Here is a 22,984-nt window from a genome sequence, read left to right as displayed (position 1 = left end):
TGTGCCTTTAATTCCACTAAAGATAAAGAAAGATAAAGAGATTAGCTAAATCAAAGTTTGTATGAAAAGAGTTTTGATAATTCTCTGCTGATGACAGAAGCTGGTCTCTCTTTCAGGTTCTCGTTTGGGTGCAGGAGGTCCAGGTGTTTGGGCTCTCGCTGTCTTTCTCCTCATAAGCCTGATCTCTGCTGCAGCATTCATACTCTTCAAGTTTAAAAGGTTTGTCATTTGCTTAATTTTTTTATTTCTGTTTGTAAAATACAGTTCATTTACATTTTAAAATACTACAATTTTCAATATTTAATAGACTTTCCTGTCATTGCTGATGTGGGTTATTAGGACAAACATTTTATTTACTCAACAAAACCTATTTCCCAAATAAATGGAATGAATACAACTGATATACCTTCATGTCAGAGCTGTCACCCATTTTGTCTTGCTGCCCATCACTGAATTGCATGGTACACACGTGTGTGCAGGAACCACACATTTTCTTCGAGAATCTTTAATCTTTTGATAATGCTATTCACTGTCCTGTCATACCCCATCACAGAAGAATGCATGTACAGTCCCCACATGTGTAATTGACAGCCAGCTTATATAACAGAACATGAACTACAAAACTGTGACAGGAAAAACTACAAAAACCATGGTTCCTTGCTGAGGCCAGAGGAGAGCAGCCTAACGCGTCCCTGGCTGCGTTTCAGAAAACTGCCAGGGCGAAACGTCTACGCCCAGATGCACAATGAGAAGGAGCAGGAAATGACCAGCCCTGTCAATCACAGTGAGGACACGCAGAATATCATTCAAGGCGAGGAGTTCATTGATGACGACCTTGACTCGCAGACACTAGGTAACGCTGGAGGTAGAGGCAAATTCACAGTTGCCCTAAACTAACCAGTCATTACTAACCAGAAAGGTTATGATCAGTCACTCCCAAAACACCTACTCTAACATCAGTTACCACTAATTCAGAAATGGAGCCATTATTTGATTTCACAATAAGGTTCAGTGTGTTGATATTAGTTAATATTATATATATTATATTAAATTAAATGGAACCACTAAGATTTTTAATGTTTTTAAAAGAAGTTTCATCTGCTGACCAAGGCTACATTTATTTAATTAAAAATACAGTAATATTGTGAAATATTATTACAATTTAAAATAACTGTGTACTATTTAAATATATTTGACAAAGTAATTTATTCCTGTGATGCAAAGCTGAATTTTCAGCATCGTTACTCCAGTCTTCAGTGTCACATGATCCTTCAGAAATCATTCTGATATGCTGATTTGCTGCTCAATAAACATTTATGATTATTTTCAATGTTGAAAACAGTTGTGTACTTTTTTTTTCAGGATTCCTTGATGAATAGAAAGTTCAAAAGAACAGCATTTATCTGAAATACAAAGCTTCTGTAGCATTATACACTACCGTTCAAAAGTTTGGGGTCAGTAAGAATTTTTATTTTTATTTTTTTGAAAAGAAATTAAAGAAATGAATACTTTTATTCAGCAAGGATGCATTAAATCAATCAAAAGTGGCAGTAAAGACATTTATAATGTTACAAAAGATTAGATTTCAGATAAACACTGTTCTTTTGAACTTTCTATTCATCAAATAATCCTGAAAAAAAATATTGTACACAAATAATTTGTACAATTGTACACATTAAATGTTTCTTGAGCAGCATATCAGCATATTAGAATGATTTCTGAAGGATCATGTGACACTGAAGACTGGAGTAATGATGCTGAAAATTCAGCTTTGCCATCACAGGAATAAATTACTTTGTGAAATATATTCAAATAGAAAACAGTTATTTTGAATTGTAATAATATTTCACAATATTACTGTTTTTTACTGTATTTTTAATTAAATAAATGTAGCCTTGGTGAGCAGATGAAACTTCTTTTAAAAACATTAAAATTCTTAGTGGTTCCAAACTTTTGGACTGTACTGTATATATTTAACAAATATGTTATTCCACCATAAAAATGATTTATTATTTGTTTTTTATGTAAATATGCTTTTTAAAATGACTTGCATATCATCACCGTATGTCTTGATTAAAATCTATACAAACCACACACTAAATTATAATGATCCAAAATAATCTGTTGGTAACATTATTTAATGTCTGCATTTTCTTCAGTGTTACATTGTTCAACAACCTTGAGTGAATTTTTTTTTTTCACCTGCTGGCTTTACAAAATCTGTTTCTGATGTTCTTGTTGCCAGGCAACCACTCAGGGGTGGTGTTGAGCATAAATTCAAGGGAGCTTCACAGTTACCTGACCAGCTGATGACCAATGTGAAGGTGCCAGTGATGAGCACAATAGACTTTGCCTTCCTCCTCTCTCCAGATCTGACCCTTCAGAAGAGAGAGCAGAGACACACCTGCACCAAACCTTCTCTTTCTCCTCCTCTCTCTGTCTTCTCTCTGTCTTTTCCAGCCTCCGTTCTCTCATTCCAGAAGGTGGATTTTGTACCCATCTGCTGATGACCACGTACGCTCACATACATTTCCTGTTTGACTGTTGATGTGCGCACCCTGCAGTCTGTCTCATCCCATGTCCACCATCTCACTCATTTGCTCTTATCACGGGAGCATGAAATCAGCCCCACTTACTAATGCCCAGGGAGAAACTCATTGACAAATGCTTTATTTTCCATCTTTTTCACTGTGTTTTTCCTTTGGTCTGAATGGTTTTTTTAACTCTCTCAGGCCACTGAGTTGTCATGGTCACTGTAAAACTCAGATTAGACTGAAAGGTGAGTGAAGGCCGTGTAGATGTGCTGAAATGCACTTAGAGCAGGATACGATACACATTTAATTCAGGGGAAGCAATGTTTGTTAGATATAGCCAAAGGGACTCTTAAGATATTCTCTGTCACCCTCTTTTCTTTCTATTGTAAATTTTTAGTTGAACCCATCACTTTTCACATGCAATAACGCATCGTTTGCTTCAGTCAATACTATGCAGTAAAGTAATTTTTGTATGTGTCTCATCTGATTCTGCAACATGTTAGTGATACATCATTAATAGCTAAGGTGCAATTAGTAATTCCGAAGATGATCGTTAAGATTGATTACATTTACCCAAGAAATGCAGACAAACGTGGTTTGCCTTTTTTAGCAAGCAAATAATGTCTAGAATTATGTCTAAAAGACAGGTTCAAACAGGGACATGCACAGGGGGGTTGCTCAGGTTGCCCGGGCAACTGCCCATTTGCCCTTCCGAGGTGGAAAAAAATAAATAAAAAAATCGTACAATGGATGCAGAATTTCACGTAGGCCTAGATAATAAAAAAAAAATCGCAAAGCCTCATTCACTTCCATATTCGGGCACCCGTCCGAAAGTTAAAGTCAGTAGGGAAGGGCAAACTCTGTTTACGTGGCTGCAGCGCTGCACGCGACCGGCACCTGAGCTGAGCCTGCATGAGCGGCACTAGAAGGAGATTGTCGCGGTTGTCGGGTGAGACGATTTAACGTTGTCGAAAAGGTCAGTAAGGTTATAATCGTTAACGAAAACGAACGAAAAAACGAAAACTAGGTGGGAAAAAAAATCGTCGTTAACTGAAATAAAAAAAAAAACGAGGCATTACAAAAAAAAAAAAAAAACGAGGGGTGTTGGTAGGGGAGTGCCCTTGTTTTTAGGTCAGAGCAACTGCCCCTCAAAATTCCTGTGCACGTCCCTGGGTTCAAATAATGAGATACCTTTCCAGTTACTGCCAAATCAGAACCTTCTTGGTGTTCTTGGGTCACGCTTACATTTACAAGGCCCGGGAAATAGTCAGTTTGCCTTTGGAGACCTATTCCTGTCTTTTTTCTCCAAGAGCTGCAGTGCCAAATATTCATCTTTTAGATTATAGTCCATCTTCTTAGGCATCTTCACTGCATAATGAAACATTGCCCCCTAAAAAGTCAAATCCCATCATTCATCATTAAAATGCTTGTTTATTTATTGGACTTTAGATTTCCTCAGAAGCATCAGCCATCGGATCTCGACAGGGAGTCAGCACAGGATGATTGACAGTGTAGCATGTGCTACCTGTCAGGTGTAGTGTGTATAAGCCTATATTAGGCGCAGAAGGACACGGTTACGTTCCCTATCGTTTGGCTTGTATATATAACAAAGTGTACATAGATCCTGCTGTATATAGCCCCTCCTAAATATGACACTTTCAATAGACCAAAATGTGCACTGTTTCCTCCCAAATGCCTCGCACTGGGTTTTCTTGAATTCAGGAGTTCTACATGGACGTGAAATGATCACTTCTACATCTTTGTCTTTATTCAGCGTTGTTTACTTAAGGGTATTCTTAAAATTTCACATCTATATCTATAACATTCACACTCACACAACTAAAGAACTGTGTGAGAAGTGGTGCACTGTGTCTGTGTGCATACTGATTTCGTTTTGTCATTTCAAGGGTTCAGCTATTTAAATCAAGGTGTCTGACTACATGGACAGTCTTTTTCCTCACGGACTCTCGCTGTTGGAATCACAAGTGTTTATGGATGAGGGTCTCTCACTTGCACTAATCACAGTTCATGACTTGTACAGTGTTGTTCAGGTGGGTTCAGGGAACACGTCGTTTTCAACCGAAAAAGACACTTGTGTATCTTATGTCACACTAGAGAATCAGTTCGGGAAGTCTTGACCAAATATATGATTTGCAGGTTCACTGTCTTTTTAATACATTCTGTTGTGGAGCTCAGCTCAGTCTATTTTTTTCCAAGTTTGATTCAAACATCGATGATGTTTATAACAGCCTTGGGTCAATAGATTCTCTCAGCATAAACCAAAAAGATGGCATCTCTGCTCTGTCCAGTTTATGCTTATGTATATCAATAATACAAACCTGTTTATTTCTATACAATGCAAACAGTGTGGACTTATTGCACCAGAAGCTGAACTGTCTTTTTTAGCCCACGTATGAAAAGTTATTTAGTGGCGTCTGGTGTGTCAACTATATTTCCATCCATAAAGTGAAAATGAGCAAAAGCCTGAGTGTTATGGGAGAGACGTCTCATATTTCTAGATGTCTCTGCATCAGTTTAACTTTAGCGACGGCACACTCCAGCAACAAGGACATTTCTTAAATACACACTGGGATCCTTTCTGAAATTGAGACAAACATGGTGGAGAGACACAGCTGAACTGATTCTGTATTTTGTTCAATTTCATTTGTTCTCGTTCCTTTATAATGTAAATGTTTTTGACTCCACTGCAACAAGTGAAAAGCACTTAATCAGCGTGTCTGAATACAAACACACTAACTGTAAAGATTTGTTTTGTTAGTTTGAGCTGTTTAATAAAGTTTTAACATTATTCATTAAGCTGGTGCTTGCTTTTTTTTCTATGGAATGAAACATAAAACCTTTGATGTTGATGCTTTCTTTTCATGACCATAACTTCAACGTTTATTTTGTTATTTTTATTTATTTTTGCATTTTAATTCCAGCTGTGAAGAACAAAGTACGAAACAGTTGAATACAATGCAGGGTAGTAATTATTTTTATTTTTTAAGAACAAAATATGAAGCATGTTAAATTAGTCCAAATAGGTAATGAGAATTTAAGAGTTTTAAATATTGTAGTTACAGGTGCTCAGTACTATAATCTTTAAGGCACTCTTTAAGACTTGCAACCCTGAGGTCAGAATATTCTACTAAATTAAAGTGTAAGATTTCTGCAGGTGCAGGGACCTTTCCATTTTCAGTCATTCACTTTTCTTCTGTGGTACATGCAGATTCACTCTACTCAAACTTCATAGTTCACATATTTGAACATTAGTGAGGCTCCTAATCATTATCATGAGAAAGGATGAACAGGCCCCAAAATGGCAATTGTACAAACACACTGCATAATTTCATTGCAATCTCAGTTACAATGTCAATATAAATGCTTTGAAATAAAAAAAAAAAAAAAAAAAAGTGAACCAAAATTCTGTTTTGATGTTTCAGATAATGACTTTGACTCAAGGAAACATTCTTGAAATGTTCATTTAGGTGCATAAGTAAATGCTTTGGGTGCTGACTTTTTTTTTTTCTTCAGTGCATAGATTCAAAGCTTTGGAAGTGACATCAATCCTTTGGCTTATATCAGGCTTGCGAACTTCCCACACAAGCCTCAGGTCCCTGCTCTTGACCATTACTGCTACTCAAATTAGCATAGCATTGCAATGTAAGATTAAAACAATACTAAATAACTGGGCTACATATTAACCACATCCAACTTACAAACAAACCTTACAAATAATAACATCTTAAAGAAGTACACTGAAATGTGTTAAACTTACTGAAAAAATGTGCAACATACATTATGCACGAAATACAATGTCTCTTGGTTCGTAGGAAATTTGAAGGGAAAACACTGCACACATAAATTATCCAGGATCACAAATCTACAACACATTATTTAACATAATAATAATAATAATAATAATAATAATAATGTAACACTGCAAAACGACTACTAATGTTAGTGGTTACATGACTTACAAGACAAAAACAGGCAAGAAAAGGCACTTTCAGTAACACGTCTTAACAGTGTAGTATAGCTTTAAGATTAAGACAAGACAAATACAAACGTATTTGTGTAAGTGCATTGTAACGATTCCCTTGTTTTCATTTTCATCGGCAGCTTCAGATGGCTTTATTTTTTACTTTATCAACTTTTCAATTAACATTAAAAAAATGTTTAAAAACTTTACCATGTGACTGTTTATATATATATATATATATATATATATATATATATATATATATATATATATATATATATATATATATATATATATATATATATATAATGTTTTTTTTTTTTTTTTTTTTATCACAATGTTTATGATTCAGGTTATGTAGAACATTAAGTTCTGTGTTGCTTAAAGTTCCGATCTGCCACCCACATCACAGTTTTACATGAGTAATTTACCAGTGAACCTGTTGACTGACTCATTAAAAAGAATAATTAATTTCCAAACTACTAATTCAGGCACCCTTAAAGTAACAATTCTGTCTTAAATACCACGCTACAGCTATTCAGAGTTAACACTCGACTTGAAATCACAGATTCAAAATAAAATGCTTTCATAGTTTAGGTGATATTTGTTATGTAACATACAGTTGAGTGAATTTAAAGCTTTTCTGTGGATTTTTTTATAATTACACAATATTAGAATGCTGACTGGACTGATAAAGTAGTTGTCCAACAGTTGTCCATCCTTTGTTTTCAAGTGGATTCTCCTCCGTGCCTTCATTTGATTCGTTATTTAATCACATAAAATGCACCATTGCAACATTTGTTGTACGACAGACCTACACATTTCTATATTTCAGCGTCAGAAAACTGATCTGAAAGCTTTAACAGGTGGACAGTATATGTCAGTTCACACTCAAAAGTGTATGTCTGTCATAATGAAATTCTCTCTCTTTCTTGTACCTCCTTCTCTATCTGCTGCTCTTCCATTTAGTGACAATTTTGACATTTTGGGTGGCATCTCTGTTTGTTGACATTGCAGCGGCAGCCTCCACTTGTGTCTCCAGGACCCTGAAGTGAGAAAGACAGATGAATCTCTGTTTTCAACTATGACATATTCGAAATCTATAGGTCGTGGTATTTATCGCTTTATCATAATGTCAACCGCCACTTCATTGCATGATTTAAATGTTGGAACATAGTTATTAGAAATGAAACCTATGTTCTTTTACTTGCTCTTGTTTTCTGAGGGATGATACCCAATGGAGCCAGAGGATAAAGCTTATATCCCAGTCTTATGAAAACAGCTCTTACTTTAGGCCCCCAGCGTGGCCCTCTGGTGACCCAGCAGATCTCGGTGTGGCAGACAGTACAGCGGAGCCAATCACAGCCCTCTTTCTTCTGCACAATGATACCGCACTGAGGGCAATGCATCGCCTCTCCAGAATTAACAAGAGTCTGTTCATGTGTGAGAGACGGGAGAGAAGACAATAAAAAGAGAGATATTTAGCACTTTTCACAAAATAATGTCATCTGCTAATCACCAAATGTGTCTGAATATTTCAGAATTAAGAACATGCCATGAGCTTTGATATGATAAAAAGATCTGGATTAGTATGTGTTTGACCTTGAGCAGGTCTCTGGTTCTTCGAGCTGCGGAATCATTGATAGCGCGAGCTGCTAGATCATCCTGATATTGCTTACAGTTCATCCCTTCATGAATGGCCTAAATGAAGGAAAAACAATGCCAAAGTCATTCACCTTATATTATAATCAGAACCTAATTATAGAGAAACAAAAACCTAGATGTAAATTCTGCATATGTGCATATGACATACTTTACCTTGCAGAGCAGGCAGTTGTGTTTTTTGCACACTGGGCAGTGAAAGTGTTGACCGTATCTTCATAAACACACCAGCCTGGGCAGTCTGCAGTAGCACAGTGATAACTGCCCTCACATCGAGACTCTGCAACAGACAGACCCCTCTGCAACCAGCGCTCATAATCGTCTACTGACACCAGCTGTGTGGGAGTGATAGCAGAAGGAAAAAATGCAAAGCATAAACTGGTTAGCTTACTTGTACTCAGAAGTGGTGTAAAAATATAAAAAAAATTCATTCAAATCTTGTCTGATGTTGCATGATGCCGTATATGCACATTATTAGCAAAAGAACAGCCCAAACGTATAGCCGCGTTATTACTGTATAGTAAACTACAAGTAAAACCATAAAGAAACATTTTCATTACTTGAAATAAAATAAATGTTTACTGAACTAAAATAAAATATGATAAACCTTAAAACTTGACTTTTCAACAAGTTGAAATTATAAAAAAAAAAATAAAAAAAACACATTAAAAAAATTATTAAACTATATAAACATAAAAAACCTTTAAAAAATTACTAAAACGTACTAAAACGTAAATATATATATATATTTTTTTTCCGTTAGTGTCAAGTACTAGTTCATTATTGGCAAGAGATTAAAAGGAATTTGGCCATTTTTGAGGTGGCAATTCCTTTTAATTGTGAATTTTTATATTTGAGTAACAAACAGTAAAAAGGTAATTACAAGAAAATGGCAGGAGCCACCTACAGTTGCAGAACGGATAGACACAGTACATTAAACAATACATATGTGATGGAAATACTTTTTCTTTAAATATCCAGAGAAGTTTTTTTTTTTAATTTGGAGTGGAGTAAATGGACTGATTACATCAAACCCATATGATTTGGAAAAAGGTGTATATTGAATGGTAAAAAATAGGTCCTTTAGGAGTTACAAGAAATTAGCTCCCCGTGTTATATTGTATATAGTTGCTGTTTAAAAAAAAAAAAAATGGGGAAATACAAAACAATTGGAAAATGAAACAATTTTGAATTGAGGACTGATTGCATACATAACCACATTGCATACATTGTAGCCACATAATTATGTTGCTGTATTATTGTACGGATAATGCCAGTCTTGATCATTTTATATATTTCTCCTTTTTAACAGGAAAAAAAGCTATAAATAGATTCTCAATAATAAAATCACACGGACGTATAGATGTGACTCAGTGCTGTGAATTTTGACAGCACTGGTCATTTTAGCCAACAGAACTGTCATTAAAAGCCTTTCAGATCAGCATTGCCCCAGGTATCCTGTCAACTGCGCTCCAGTACCACGGACAGTGTCTCAATTGCAGAGTGAGAGAACGACACTTTGTCTGACAGACACTTCTAATCAGTGTACATGGATCTTGCCAGAAATACCAGACAGCAGTGTAGTTTTATAGACAAAGGGGCAAATTAAAAGTATAAAATGATATAAAGTATAAAAAGAATAAATGAAAGTTCTCACAGCTCTGATTTCTCTTTCTTGCAAGATGCAGTCACAGGCGTAGGCCTCGTCTCTGTATGGACATGCCACCTGAGGGTCCTCTGACATCAGAATCACAGAGCGCAGACACTCTCTACCCATAGAAAAACAGAGTTTTCTTAAATACTGCATGACAATACAGAACAATAAATGTCACTGTATATGTGCTATAGCAGCACACTCTGACTATTCCTTACTTGCAGAAGCAGTGGAGACACTCTCGGAGCAGGACTCCCTCACCAGACTCAAGCTCCACGTAGCAGATCCTGCACTCCACTCTCTCTGGGTTAGGAATCAGATCCTGTCCGTCCATCTGCACCAGACGTGCAAAGTTTTCCCTGCGCTCTGCTTCTCTGGCCTACAGACACAGAAAGTGAAGCGGTAAGAACTGAAAGAGCACACAGGGATGGGCATCCATAGATGATTATTATACATACACACATACATATATATACATATACACATATATATATATATATATATACACAGATCATACACACGCACACATATACACCAATCGGGCATAACATTAGGTGAAGTGAATGACACTGATTATCTCTTCATCATGGCATCATTTGGCACCTTTGACAAGGGCCAAATAGTGATGGCTAGACGACTGGGTCAGAGCATTTCCAAAACTGCAGCTCTTGTGGGGTGTTCCCGGTCTGCAGTGGTCAGTATCTATCAAAAGTGGTCCAAGGAAGGAACAATGGTGAACCGGCAACAGGGTCATGGGCGGCCAAGGCTCATTGATGCACGTGGGGAGCGAAGGCTGGCCCGTGTGGTCCGATCCAACAGACAAGCTACTGTAGCTCAAATTTCTCAAGAAGTTAATGCTGGTTCTGATAGAAAGGTGCATCGTAGTTTGTTGCGTATGGGGCTGCATAGCCGCAGACCAGTCAGGGTGCCCATGCTGACCCCTGTCCACCGCCGAAAGCACCAACAGTGGGCACGTGAGCATCAGAACTGGACCACGGAGCAATGGTAGAAGGTGGCCTGGTCTGATGAGTCACGTTTTCTTTTACATCACGTGGACGGCCGGGTGTGTGTTCGTCGCTTACCTGGGGAACACATGGCACCAGGATGAACTATGGGAAGAAGGCAAGCCGGCGGAGGCAGTGTGATACTTTGAGCAATGCTCTGCTGGGAAACCTTGGGTCCTGCCATCCATGTGGATGTTACTTTGACACGTACCACCTACCTAAGAATTGTTGCAGACCATGTACACCCTTTCAAGTAAACGGTATTCCCTGGTGGCTGTGGCCTGTTTCAGCAGGATAATGCACCCTACCACAAAGCAAAAATGGTTCAGGAATGGTTTGAGGAGCACAACAACGAGTTTGAGGTGTTGACTTGGCCTCCAATTTCCCCAGACCTCAATCCAGTCGAACATCTATGGGATGTGCTGAACAAACAAGTCCGATCTATGGAGCCCTCACCTCGCAACTAACAGGACTTAAAGGATCTGCTGCCAACATCTTGGTGCCAGATACCACAGCACACCTTCAGGGGTCTAGTGGAATCCATGCCTTGATGGGTCAGGGCTGTTTTGGCAGCAAAAGGGGGACCAACACAATATTAGGAAGGTGGTCATAATGTTATGCCTGGTCGGTGTAATGTACCAACACAAGGCTCTAAAACATACCAGAACTGTAAATAGAAAAAAAAATATATATATAACACACCCAGATGTGAATGGTATGCATCTATTAAAAGAACTTTATTTGAGTTTTTGTCACATACTTTGTTTGCATAGCCATCTGTCTTCTTAATTTCAAGGCTATTTTACATGACTAAACAGGAAAGAATCAAGCCCACAGTCTTACAAACAAGTTATATTGCATTACAGCCCTAAGTCAAACAATGAAGACATGTCTTCCTCTGGTTCTTTCTCTTTCGCACTAGGTAGGACTACTCACTTAGCAGATGTGTTTTATCCATAACGCATTAACTGTAACTTGGGGGTAATTATCGAATGCTGTCTCATCATATTTTTGTAATCTAAATAAATATATTAGTATGTTTCTAACAGCATGAGCAAAAAAATTATCTCTACCTACAACATTTTCACAAGGTTATGTCTTTATTCTGTAGCAGAAAACCTGTATCAAATATGTTTTCTTAGCTTGCATGCATTTACAGAGTCAAAGGTTTTTGCAATGCTGTTCTATGGCACAGGTTTGGCATGTCAGACACTGTTCACATGGGCTCAGATTCACCTAAACTATTTATCTTCTTCATTTCATGTTATTTTTAACTTTGCAATCTTGAAGTGATGTAGGATAAGTTACATCTGTGGACGTGGTATGCAAAAATGTTTAATGTTTAGCAAGCAAAATAGTGCATTGTTGGATGATCCATCACAGAATTAAAGTCATTCTGCACGGAAAAATTATGCTGGAACAGTTAAAAAAACAGTTTCAAGTTCAAAGATCTATAATATCTGAACTGAAAACTGTCAAAAATTCCAAGACTAGAAATAATTCAGTTCTTGAATATATGAGTATGTCAAACTACTTTACAAGAAACCGTCAAACAATATTAGACTGCGCAAGATCTGTGCAGTCATTTCTTACATCTACTTACAAAAATATACAATACATCATCTGATGCTTGAGGCATCTGCCCATTAAAATAGTCTGTACCTGAATAAAGTTGTAAACTTTATTTTAGTTGAGACACAGCTCAACTATTGGAGGGGAGCGTCTTATTAGACCAAGTGAAATAACAGCATCATACATTTATTTGCCATAATATTATAAAAATGACTTCCTGTATGACTTCCTGCAACATGGATTGACTGCAGTGTTTAATTACAAAGATGTTTTTAAAATGGGTCAAAATGTTTAGCTTTTGTAAGTGGTCTGAAAAGGCTCTATTTGATTTGATGAGCTTGACATGGATCAAATTCATTAGCAATAAACTGTTCAGGCATATACAAGTTGTGCAGTATAATGGAGGGTGTTGGTGCTGTAGTTGCATTTGCGGTATGAGTGTGCCTGTTTTGCTAGTCGAGACTATGCACTGAGTGTGTGTGTGTGTGTGCACGAGTCAGTAGTCCTGGTCGAGGTTGTGCAGTAGTGAGTTGTTGCCCCTCAGCTCCTCTCTTCTCCCTTTCTCCTTAAAAAGAAATAGAGACAAAAGAGAAGAGATTCAGACTGAGGAGTCAATCAGAGCTCACAAACTCTAAGAGAGCAGTAAAAGTACAACTCCTGAATAGTGGATAACCAATATGGGTTTTTAAATGATTGATGACAATTTCTAAAGACTGGATTGCCAATGAGCAATATAATAAAAATAATTTAAAAAAATTATACAACTAAAACATCTTAAAGGATTAGTCCTCTTTTAAATACACTTTTCCTGATAAATTTACTCACCCCCATGTCATCCAAGATGTTCATGTCTTTCTTTCGTCAGTCGAAAAGAAATTAAGGTTTTTGAGGAAAACATTCCAGGATTTTTCTCCTTACAGTGGATTTCAATGGCTACCAACAGATTGAAGGTCAAAATTACAGTTTCAGTGCAGCTTCAAGGGCTTTAAACGATACCAGATGAGTAATAAGGGTCTTATCTAGCGAATCGATCGGTCATTTTCGAAAAAAATACAACCGTTTATGCTTTATAAACAAAATATCGCCTTGAACGTACTTTCCGCTTCCGCATTCTTCATAATGTTCTACGCCTTCCCTATTCTACTTACGGAACGAACGCGGCGCCAGTTTCGTTTTTTTCCGTAACTTGAATAGGGAAGGCGTAGGACATTCAGCGTAAGCGTTATGAAGAATGCGAAAGCGGAAAGTACGTTCAAGGCGATATTTTGTTTATAAAGCATAAACGGTTGTATTTTTTTCGAAAATGACCGATCGATTCACTAGATAAGACCCTTATTACTCATCTGGTATCGTTTAAAGCCCTTGAAGCTGCACTGAAACTGTAATTTTGACCTTCAACCTGTTGGTAGCCATTGAAATCCACTGTAAGGAGAATAATCCTGGTATGTTTTCCTCAAAAACCTTCATTTCTTTTCGACTGACGAAAGAAAGACATGAACATCTTGGATGACATGGGGGTGTGTAAATTTATCAGGAAAAGTGTATTTAAAAGTGGACTAATCCTTTAAGGATGACAAATGAGATGCAAAACATTGCTGAAATGAAATTGCATTTGTGTATTTTACTATAATAAAGTCGGCATGAAATTGAATTCACCCTATCTATTTTCTAAAGGCACATTATACATCTCAACTTCTAAATGATTCATCTATGTATGTTTCTTTTTTGACCTCGTAATTTTTAGTCAAAATATTATAACCGGGACTTCTCCAATCATTTAGTCCACTTAAACCCTGACCCTACAAGCTAACGTTCATCTGCATCCATTTTCACTTCACATTTTCACAACCGTTGCACTTGGATCTACATCACAATATGAAAGATCTCTCCCCACTACTGTTTCATCTCAACACTGCATTGACACATCACTGATATTCTTATACTCTCAGAAAATTATTCATATATATACAGGTCTACCATTCCTTTTCATTTAATTTATATGAATACAAACAAAATTACTATGCTGACCAGAGGATTTTGTCCTAAACCTGGGTGTGAGTGAAGATGTAAAATGGTTGGTGTGCATGAGCTGTATAAGCCAACAGCAAAAGAAACATGCCGATCTCATCTGTTCTCATTGATTTCCACAAAGCATCAAAACAATGTAATATTCTGGTGGAAGCAGGCATAAGTATTGTGTAAAATGTGTCATGCTTTTCTCAATTTAAACTACTATCAGTAGTCTGGGTAATTATGTGCATATTTTGCGAGCCTCACCTGTTGGTACTGTCTTATTGCTTCTTTTTCCTTCTGAATGCGTCGTAGCTCCAGAGCATCTGGTCTGTAGTTGCCGGGAACAGTGTAGCTTTCAGGTCTGTCTGCGCTACACATTTCACAGCCGGGACGTGTCGGTTTATTAATATATGTACAGGTTGGGCAGGCCCATCCCAGCTACATCATACCCACAAAAACAATGATTCAAATAAGCATTATAATCCCATCATACAAGTACATCTATGTATTTATAAAATATTTGTTGTTTTAATGATATGTATTTTCTGTTCATGCATTTCACAGAGGTGTTTTAAATATTATTAAAGGCTCAATAGTATAAAATGTCTGGGATTTATCTTGTAGAAAAACCTGTTCTGCGTGTTTACATTATTTTGAACAGCATGTACCTGTGTGCTTGTTCTGTTGGGCGCCAGGGCTTCATTCAACTGCGGCAGCTCAAGGTTGATCAGGTCACGGATATCACTCAATCCCAACCTCTCTGTCCCTCCAGCACTGTTGGCTGAGAGTTATACACCAAAACTGTCAATTGTGCAAGACTTCATACACAAAGGATTGAGAATGAAATAATTAGTTTAGTAATTTCTTGGCAGAAATATTGAGATTCCCATTTATCAACAAAAAATTGGTCTGTGTGAAAATGCATGTTATGACTTTGATTGGTGGCCTTTTGTGGTCATGATGTGTATTGGTGTCTGCGCATACACACTCAGAGTATTATGGCTGCTATGAAGTCTCGTAGGCAGGGTGCTGTATGGCCTTGAGGCTGTGTTCAGAGCTGCTGGCCCATTGGGTACCACTTCTTGGTGAGGCTGATTAGACGTTGGCGCCAAAGCTGGCATGAGTAAAGCACTTTCCTGATCTTGTTGGTACAGCCCTCGACTGAGTCGAGCCTGACGGGCAGAAACGAGATAAAGGAACGCAGTGTCGCCATCTCGCTGAACTCCATAAGAAGCCAGAGAGCGATGATCAGAGCACAAAGACTGGCCAATGACCCAGCGCTGCACTCGTGGATGAAAACCATAGTCTGTGAAGACCTTAGAGGGCAAAAACTGTGTCATTAACAAAGCTAAATGGTAACTAAAGTAATTCTGAGAATCACATGGCAATGAAAGAATGATTGATGAATGTTTATTTGGTTGATGGTTAGTAATGTTTATTTGGTTAATGTTAATCTGCACCCACCTGCTGTTTGAGAGCACCAATTGTGGAGTGGGGGAAGACGTTCACTGTGACACAACAGGAAGAGGATGCATCCTCTACCACCACAGCTAGGCTGCATGATAAATCAATACATCAGCTGAGATCAGAATGGCTTGGAAACATATAACATATGTGTGTACATGTAAAAATGTGTGTGGATGGGTGGATTACCAAATGAGTAGCTGTAAATTAAAGGGATAGTTCACCCTTGTTTACTCACCCTCATGTTGTTCCAAACCTGTGTGACTTTCTTTCTTCTGTAGAACATAAAAGAAGATATTTTGAGAAGTGTCTAAGTGTTTTTACGCCCTTTTTTCAAAATATCTTATTTGTGTTCCACAAAAGAAGGAAAGTCACAGTCAACAGGTTTGGAACGAGATGAGGATGAAAGAATTTTCATTTTTGGGTGAACTATCCCTTTAAATGTTACTGATAATGATACAGATTTATGAAATATACTCTCAAATTGTGTCCTAACCAGTTGCGATGTAACAAAATTTCAGCAACAGGAAATGTGTCTGTCCACTCTGAAGGCAAAAACAGAGCATGATGTGACACATTCAATTATAAAACAGAGCCAATCAAAACAGTCCTTCTCTGTTTGCCTGCACTTTCTGCACTTATATGATGCCTTACCAGAAGGAATGTTTTTATGGTTTTTCAGGAAGAACTTGGGGTATTTGACGTGTAGTTTTCAATTTGAAACTTTTACAATCAGTATTTCCTTTGAATTTTTTTTTTTTTTTTTTAGATAGGAAAGTGGGAGAGGCCATTGGGCAGTATCAGAAAGGACCTCAAGCTGGCATTCGAAATCGGGTCACCTGAAGTACACATGCTGTGGATCAGGGAAAACAAGTGCCTGACAAAATGTAATGCCACTTTTAGCGACAGCAGCTGGACAGAAGCACTGATTAATAATCTTTTATCGCTTGCCACTATGCATCTGGTTAGGACACATTGTTTAACTGCTAAAAAATAAAAACAATTGGGTCAATGTCTGTAAACATTTATTTTACCTAATTTCAGTGTCAGTGTAATTATGTTTAGAGGGCTGAATGCTCAGAGCAGCTTTCTGTTTAGCTAAAGATGATGCACAGACAGATGCCGCCCGAACATCACCTGCCTCTATTGCGCTAACCAGCTCCGCACATATCTCCTCTAAAGAAAAAAGAAGAAAGGGAGAAAATGAATAAGGACAAGAATGAGAAAGTTGGATGGGAAAGGAGTGGGATGGAGGGTAGATTCGGAAATGGAAGCAGTTGTCAACATAACAGACAATTGACACATTGTTTATTGTTCGGCAACAGGGTCAAGCTGATCGTGAGCAGAAAATTAAAACAAGAAAACAAATGACTACCTGTACATGGCATGGGTGCATTGCTCTGTGAATCCAAAGGCTGGGGTGGTAGCTTTCCTTCTTCAGTGGATGAATTAATCGCCACTAAAATAAAGAGCAAGAGACAAAGTGGTTTAAAAGCACAGAAGCAACAGTAAAAGTCAAAGTCATTGTATAAAACGAGAGAAAATGAATAATCGAACAACACTGACAATAAACAGTTGGAAGAAAGTAGAAGGAAGGCAAACCTCTATGCGCTTCACGGAGTGATGACATCACTACAGTGGCCCACTCCTGTGCTTCCTGCTCACAGCGGAAGTTGAAAGTGATACGGTCGTGTGGGGGTGTTACCAAACTCAGTTCATGGCACTGTGGGGACTTGACTTCATAGCGAACAGTCTTGAGGTCAAACTCAGCAATGGACTGAATGAAAATAAACAGAGAGCCACAAAATATGATGGACTTGTTTTACTTTAACAAAACTCAGTGATTTGACTACTGAAAAGATATAGTCCTGGAAATATCTATCTCTCACACAAGCAAATAAATGACCTAGCCTATTTAAAACGTGTTATCATCTACTGATTCAAAATTAGCCAGTTTTATCTCCCCCACCACCACCACCACCATAATATTAGGAGCTACCAGATATTTTCATTAAATCATGTTTATTAGTCATTACTTTGTTAAATCTGGTTTTATCATAATTTGTTACATTCATTGGTTACATGGGTAGATGTTTTACAAACAGAATAAATAGTAATGAGATTTCAAAATGATATTAATTCTCTTTGGGCTCTCGAGACCCTGGGTATAAACCATAATATTCACATGCTACGACTTTCTGATTTGCTGTACTTGTAGTTTGTTAACTGTAGAAGTACACTCCCCCAGGAAGTATGGTCACAGTGTCCCCAAATCAGTGGTGTAATGTAACGAAATAATAATACTTAGTTACAGTATTTGTGTATTTTTTGGGAGAATCTGTAGGCCTACTTTCTTGAGTTTTTATATTTCTGTCAACTTTTACTTTTACTCCACTACATTTCCTAAATAAAATGTATACTTTTACTCCGACACATTTTCGTTACTTGCTACAAAATAAAGCCGGAAGAATACAGACTGCAAGCAAGCATGTGCAAACAAGGGGTGTGTCTCAATCAGCTCCCTAGTTCAGAAGTCAGGGCACTGATCAGGGAATCAGTCACATTCATTTACATGATATACTGATTCACGACCTAGGGAGCTGATTGAGACACAGGGAAGTGCTCGCACAACCGCGGTTGATTTCATTTTCCGGGTTGCGTCTGTTGCTGGAGTGGCTGAGAAGAGTGCGCTGTCATTACGAGACATTACGAGAGCGACCTCTAGAGGCGAAATAAAAACTATCACTGATGCCTCGTAGAGTTTGTTTTGACACGTGACGTGAGGCTGCGGCTGTACAGAGCGGGACACTTCAAAAACGGATTTAAAACGAACAACAAAACGGTATGTTATACAGTGTACACTACAGTACATGTTTTCATATCATTATAAAGTAATTAGTTTGAGTAGATGCTGCATTAGTGGAGAACAGTATTATGTTTGCCGCTGAGGCTGCAAGGATGCTAATATTAGTAGTACCTCAAGCAGTTAAAACAATGTGAAAAAACAGCAACTGTTTAATGTCACGATTGATACCATTCATTTGCATTAGTTTATATCAATTTGTTCGCTGTTATGCATTCATTATCCAGCGAAGTTGCATATTTAGACTGTATTCTCATCATGCAGCGACAGATACATAAATCAGAAATGTATTCGATTTCAGTTCTTTATCGGCACTTAACACATTTTGATTTAATAATCATCAAGTTTTCTAAAATAGAGGCAAATAATATGTAAAAGTATACATATAATAGACCTATGCTATGCCTTTGTGTGTAAAGATGGCAATTATTAAGCATGACTGTTTGGATTTATATGAAATGGTAAGTTCATAATAATAAGAGTTCATTTGTAACATTAAATAAGGTTAATAAAAGTATTGTTCATTGTTAATTTCAACATTTACATTTTAAAGTTATATATCATTGTTAATTTCAACATTTACATTTTAACATTTTAAAGTGGTCTCTTACATTAGTTATAATGCACTATGAATTAACATGAATGTGTACATGAATTAATATATTAGTATTTTTATATTTAAAACTTACAATAAACATTTTGCCTTTTTTTAATTCAAAGAAAACAAAATGTAAGAAAGTTAAAACTGAACACAATCTTGCTTGCTCAAACTGTGTATAGAAGAACTTAATAATATTTTTCATAATAATATTTTATATTTTACATTTGTACTTTTATTTTCAATACTTAAGTATGTTTAATATATAAAAAAATACTTTTCATACTTAAGTACAAAAAAATATCACATACTTTAAAACTTTTACTCAAGTAATATTCTAAACAGTGACTTTAACTTCTACCAAAGTCATTTTTCTGGTAAGATATCTATACTTTTACGCAAGTATGGTTTTCAAGTACTTTGTACACCACTGCCCCAAATAATACAATCCTGGATAACAAATACTTGTCTGAGAGAGCATGCCTGCATTGCTGTAAAACAGAGGGATAAAGAATTAAACACTACATTACACGTATTTTGAAGGGAAATAATAGGTTTAAAATATGTTATATTATTATTATTATTATTATTTCACATTAATGTATATTTACCAAGGCCTCTGGGACCCGAAACAATAACTAAGTCCATATCTACAGATTCACATTAGTGACAGTTTCAATTTCTTTATCTATTACAGCAAATAAAAGTAATTAAACAAGTATTAATGCGTGAACCTGAACCTACTAACCACAAACATGGATAGGTAACGTGAAGAGTGTAAAGTTTTTTTATGACTCACAACTCAGCAAAATAACAGAATTAGGGGGTGGAGGGAGAATTTCAACAACAAAGACTAGCAAAACATGTGATTCACTCGTGTGTACTCTATATCAGCCAGAGGGCAGCGCTATATAATGACGGCGCAGATACTTCTGGAATGAAAATATTACTATCGATGTTGCGTTCTTTTCTAAACTTTTAACCAGTGATCAAAGCACAGCAGACTCATACTTCAGGCAAGTTGGACATTTACTCACCACACTGCGTCCAGCCGTTGTTCCGCTGACGTCCCGTAACGCAAGGCGGAATTCCCCTGCCTTCCCCGGGTCCATGCTCAGCTGAAGACGGAGAGATTCGTCTCCGGCGCCCGGGAGACAAAGAGGTCGTATACCAGAGTGGCATACTGACACCTTCACTGACATCAAAACAGTGCTGCAGGCCGACTGCGAGGCCTCGTGGCCGAGATGAGACGATGAAGACTGGGCCGGCGGAGGTGTGTGAGTCCACCCGCCTGAGCTCAGCGACATGCCGCCGACTGACGACTTCAGGCGGGGATATATCGTGTTGACACCCCAGTACCAGCCAGGTTTTGTTCGCTAATATGATGCTAGGAGATATCCTACAACTCTCTTATGCGGACACTTACACAGAAGTAGCGGCCTTGTCATCTTTGTTTTAGTTTCAGATGGAGGGCAGTCCAGCGTCAGAGCAGGAAGAAACACGACTCAAGCAGCGACAGACATTTTACACTGAGAGACGCTGCGCCTCCTGTTGAAAACACACATTCAAACACACTGCTTTCTCATCTAGGGGATATCCCAATTTTCCATGTCAGGCTGAAATTTCATCTCATGAAACTTAACTGTAATGCAACTGTGGTGATTACAGTGACGTGGTTGCACACAAATACGGTTTTAGCTGTGATTAAGCCGTGGTTTATTATGCTTTTATGAGCTAATTATATGGTATAACTACAAATACCACAGTTAAACCATGATTACTGTAGTAAAACCATGGTAAATATTTTGGATTGTTTTACTATGGCTTTTAAAATAAAACAGTTAAACTATCGCTACTGTAGTAAAAAAAAAAACAGCCATGTCTACTACTACCTGGTGGCCAGTTGCATAAAGTAATTAGCCACCAGAGATGGGCATAAATACATGGAAATGTATTTAAAATACAAATACAAAATACTGTGTGGAAAAATGTATTTAAATACAAATACAAAATACTGTGTGGGAAAATGTATTTAAATACAAATACAGTATTTTGTATTTTGAAAATACACAAAATACATGTGAAATTGAAGATTCAGTGCAGGTATCCCTATTAGGCTGAAATCTATCTGGGCCTATTCTGAATGCCAAAAAGCATTTAGATGTGTGCAACTACTTAGAAACTTTCGTTTTAATTGTATATACCTCTTCCCTTCCCCTGCCCTGTAGGAAATAAAAAACTACAAAAAAAACCCCCAAAAAACTAATTTTTAACTTTTATTATGTTTTATCACCATCATTAAAAGCCAATGTGACAATGTGTAATTTGTTAAGCTAATTATAAATAGTCACAGTGAATTAAGAAACTACATAGGCCTACTGACTTTTAATTCCTTACCTCATTTCTGCACTCTCTGTCATTCTCTCTCTCTCTCTCTCTTTCTTAAGTGCTTGCTTCCTTGCTGGTAATTACAAATAAACTTATGTAGTGCAAAATAGCAGCCATTTATATACTTCTGACAAGGTTACAATGTAGTCTATTACTTATGGTGAACACTATTAAAAAAAACTAAAACTGTGGGAACCTTTTCTGCTATATAGCAAAGAATAGGGATGGGTGATATGACAATATATGGCATGGTTTCACAATTATCAACATCAGTTTTGATACCACAGCAAAAACTGAATTTCAAACTCTTTTGATGCTTTTTTTTACGCAAGTAGTATAGTAACTTTTATATTTATTTAATGTAAAGTTTATTTGTTTCTATATACATAATTAGAAAATATAAAGTTTATCTAAAATAAAAAAAAATTAATTAGAAATTAAATAAAAAATTAATTGAAATCAAATTAATTGAAATAAAATAATTAATGAATTAAAAAACATAACACAGTATTGTTCAATTTAGTGTTATACATATGTTATCATATTAATATGTTTTGTTCTAATGTTTCAAGTCACAATTTCAAGTTTACAGGGTTTAACTTGATTATTTGGGTAGGGTTTAAGAAGTGTACTAAAAAACTTTTTCACGTGTTGTCAAAATGACCTACAACCTAATCAGTTTACATGTGAAGAAATCCATTTATTCACAAACTTCTCACGAGACGAGTGTTTGACATAGTATAAGAGGTGTTTGACAAATTATTCGGCAAACTACTTCCTCTCATTGCTGCTTTTTGGTGGTTTGGAGAACAATTACTCAGAGTCGCCCTCTGTCGTTTTTCACAGAATTATACAATGGAGAGCACGTCAAGCATAAAAGCCACCTGTTTCCGCAGGCCGCTACTGTAAAAGAGAACGTGGGTACAACTTCCGGTAAGGCGGCGGAAGTAGCATACCAATGGTATTTAGTGTGCTAATTAGCGAAGAGGCTAAGTGTTTTTTGGATCATTGTTTACTTTGCAAAGTTGCAAATCTTTATGAGAGATGTCGTTACGGCGCTCAGGGACAACATTTCAGTTTAGTACATTTATTAGTTAATAATATCACAATACAATAAACAGTTTTCGTGCCCTTAATTGCCCTTTACTTTACTGACCTTCCACATAAGTGCTACTGCATGACTAGAGCATCCTGACCCTGCAATACATGAACAACCCGCTGTCTGTACTTCACCTGTCACTGATGCACCA

At 37.0% G+C, this 22,984-nt stretch overlaps 2 protein-coding genes across 4 annotated transcripts in view; one reads left to right on the top strand and one right to left on the bottom strand.

Moving 5' to 3' along the window:
- Window positions 1-3,323, top strand: part of sorcs2 (sortilin-related VPS10 domain containing receptor 2) — a 212,532-nt gene extending 209,209 nt beyond the window's left edge. The window contains exons 25-27 of one of the 3 annotated variants that reach the window (XM_048184819.1): window positions 117-219; window positions 633-865; window positions 2,246-3,323. In XM_048184819.1, the coding sequence (XP_048040776.1) occupies window positions 117-219; window positions 633-865; window positions 2,246-2,310 (401 nt within the window). In that variant the 3' untranslated portion in view covers window positions 2,311-3,323. The remainder of the gene's footprint in view (window positions 1-116; window positions 220-632; window positions 866-2,245) is intronic. The other 2 variants (XM_048184821.1, XM_048184820.1) reach the window with 2 other exon arrangements.
- A 2,190-nt stretch (window positions 3,324-5,513) lies between these two features.
- Window positions 5,514-21,136, bottom strand: shrprbck1r (sharpin and rbck1 related). The gene is given in 15 exon segments (XM_048184813.1): window positions 5,514-7,562; window positions 7,806-7,949; window positions 8,119-8,217; window positions 8,335-8,375; window positions 8,378-8,513; window positions 9,836-9,947; window positions 10,051-10,211; window positions 14,686-14,859; window positions 15,090-15,202; window positions 15,410-15,737; window positions 15,886-15,976; window positions 16,920-17,061; window positions 17,261-17,344; window positions 17,488-17,662; window positions 20,384-21,136. Coding segments are annotated over 15 exon segments (2,151 nt in total). The 5' UTR covers window positions 20,654-21,136; the 3' UTR covers window positions 5,514-7,481.
- Between the last annotated feature and the right edge of the window lie 1,848 nt (window positions 21,137-22,984).

Source organism: Megalobrama amblycephala, linkage group LG3, assembly GCF_018812025.1.
Source record: "Megalobrama amblycephala isolate DHTTF-2021 linkage group LG3, ASM1881202v1, whole genome shotgun sequence".
Taxonomy (NCBI): Eukaryota; Metazoa; Chordata; class Actinopteri; order Cypriniformes; family Xenocyprididae; genus Megalobrama; species Megalobrama amblycephala.
This window is presented reverse-complemented; position numbering and strand designations above follow the sequence as displayed.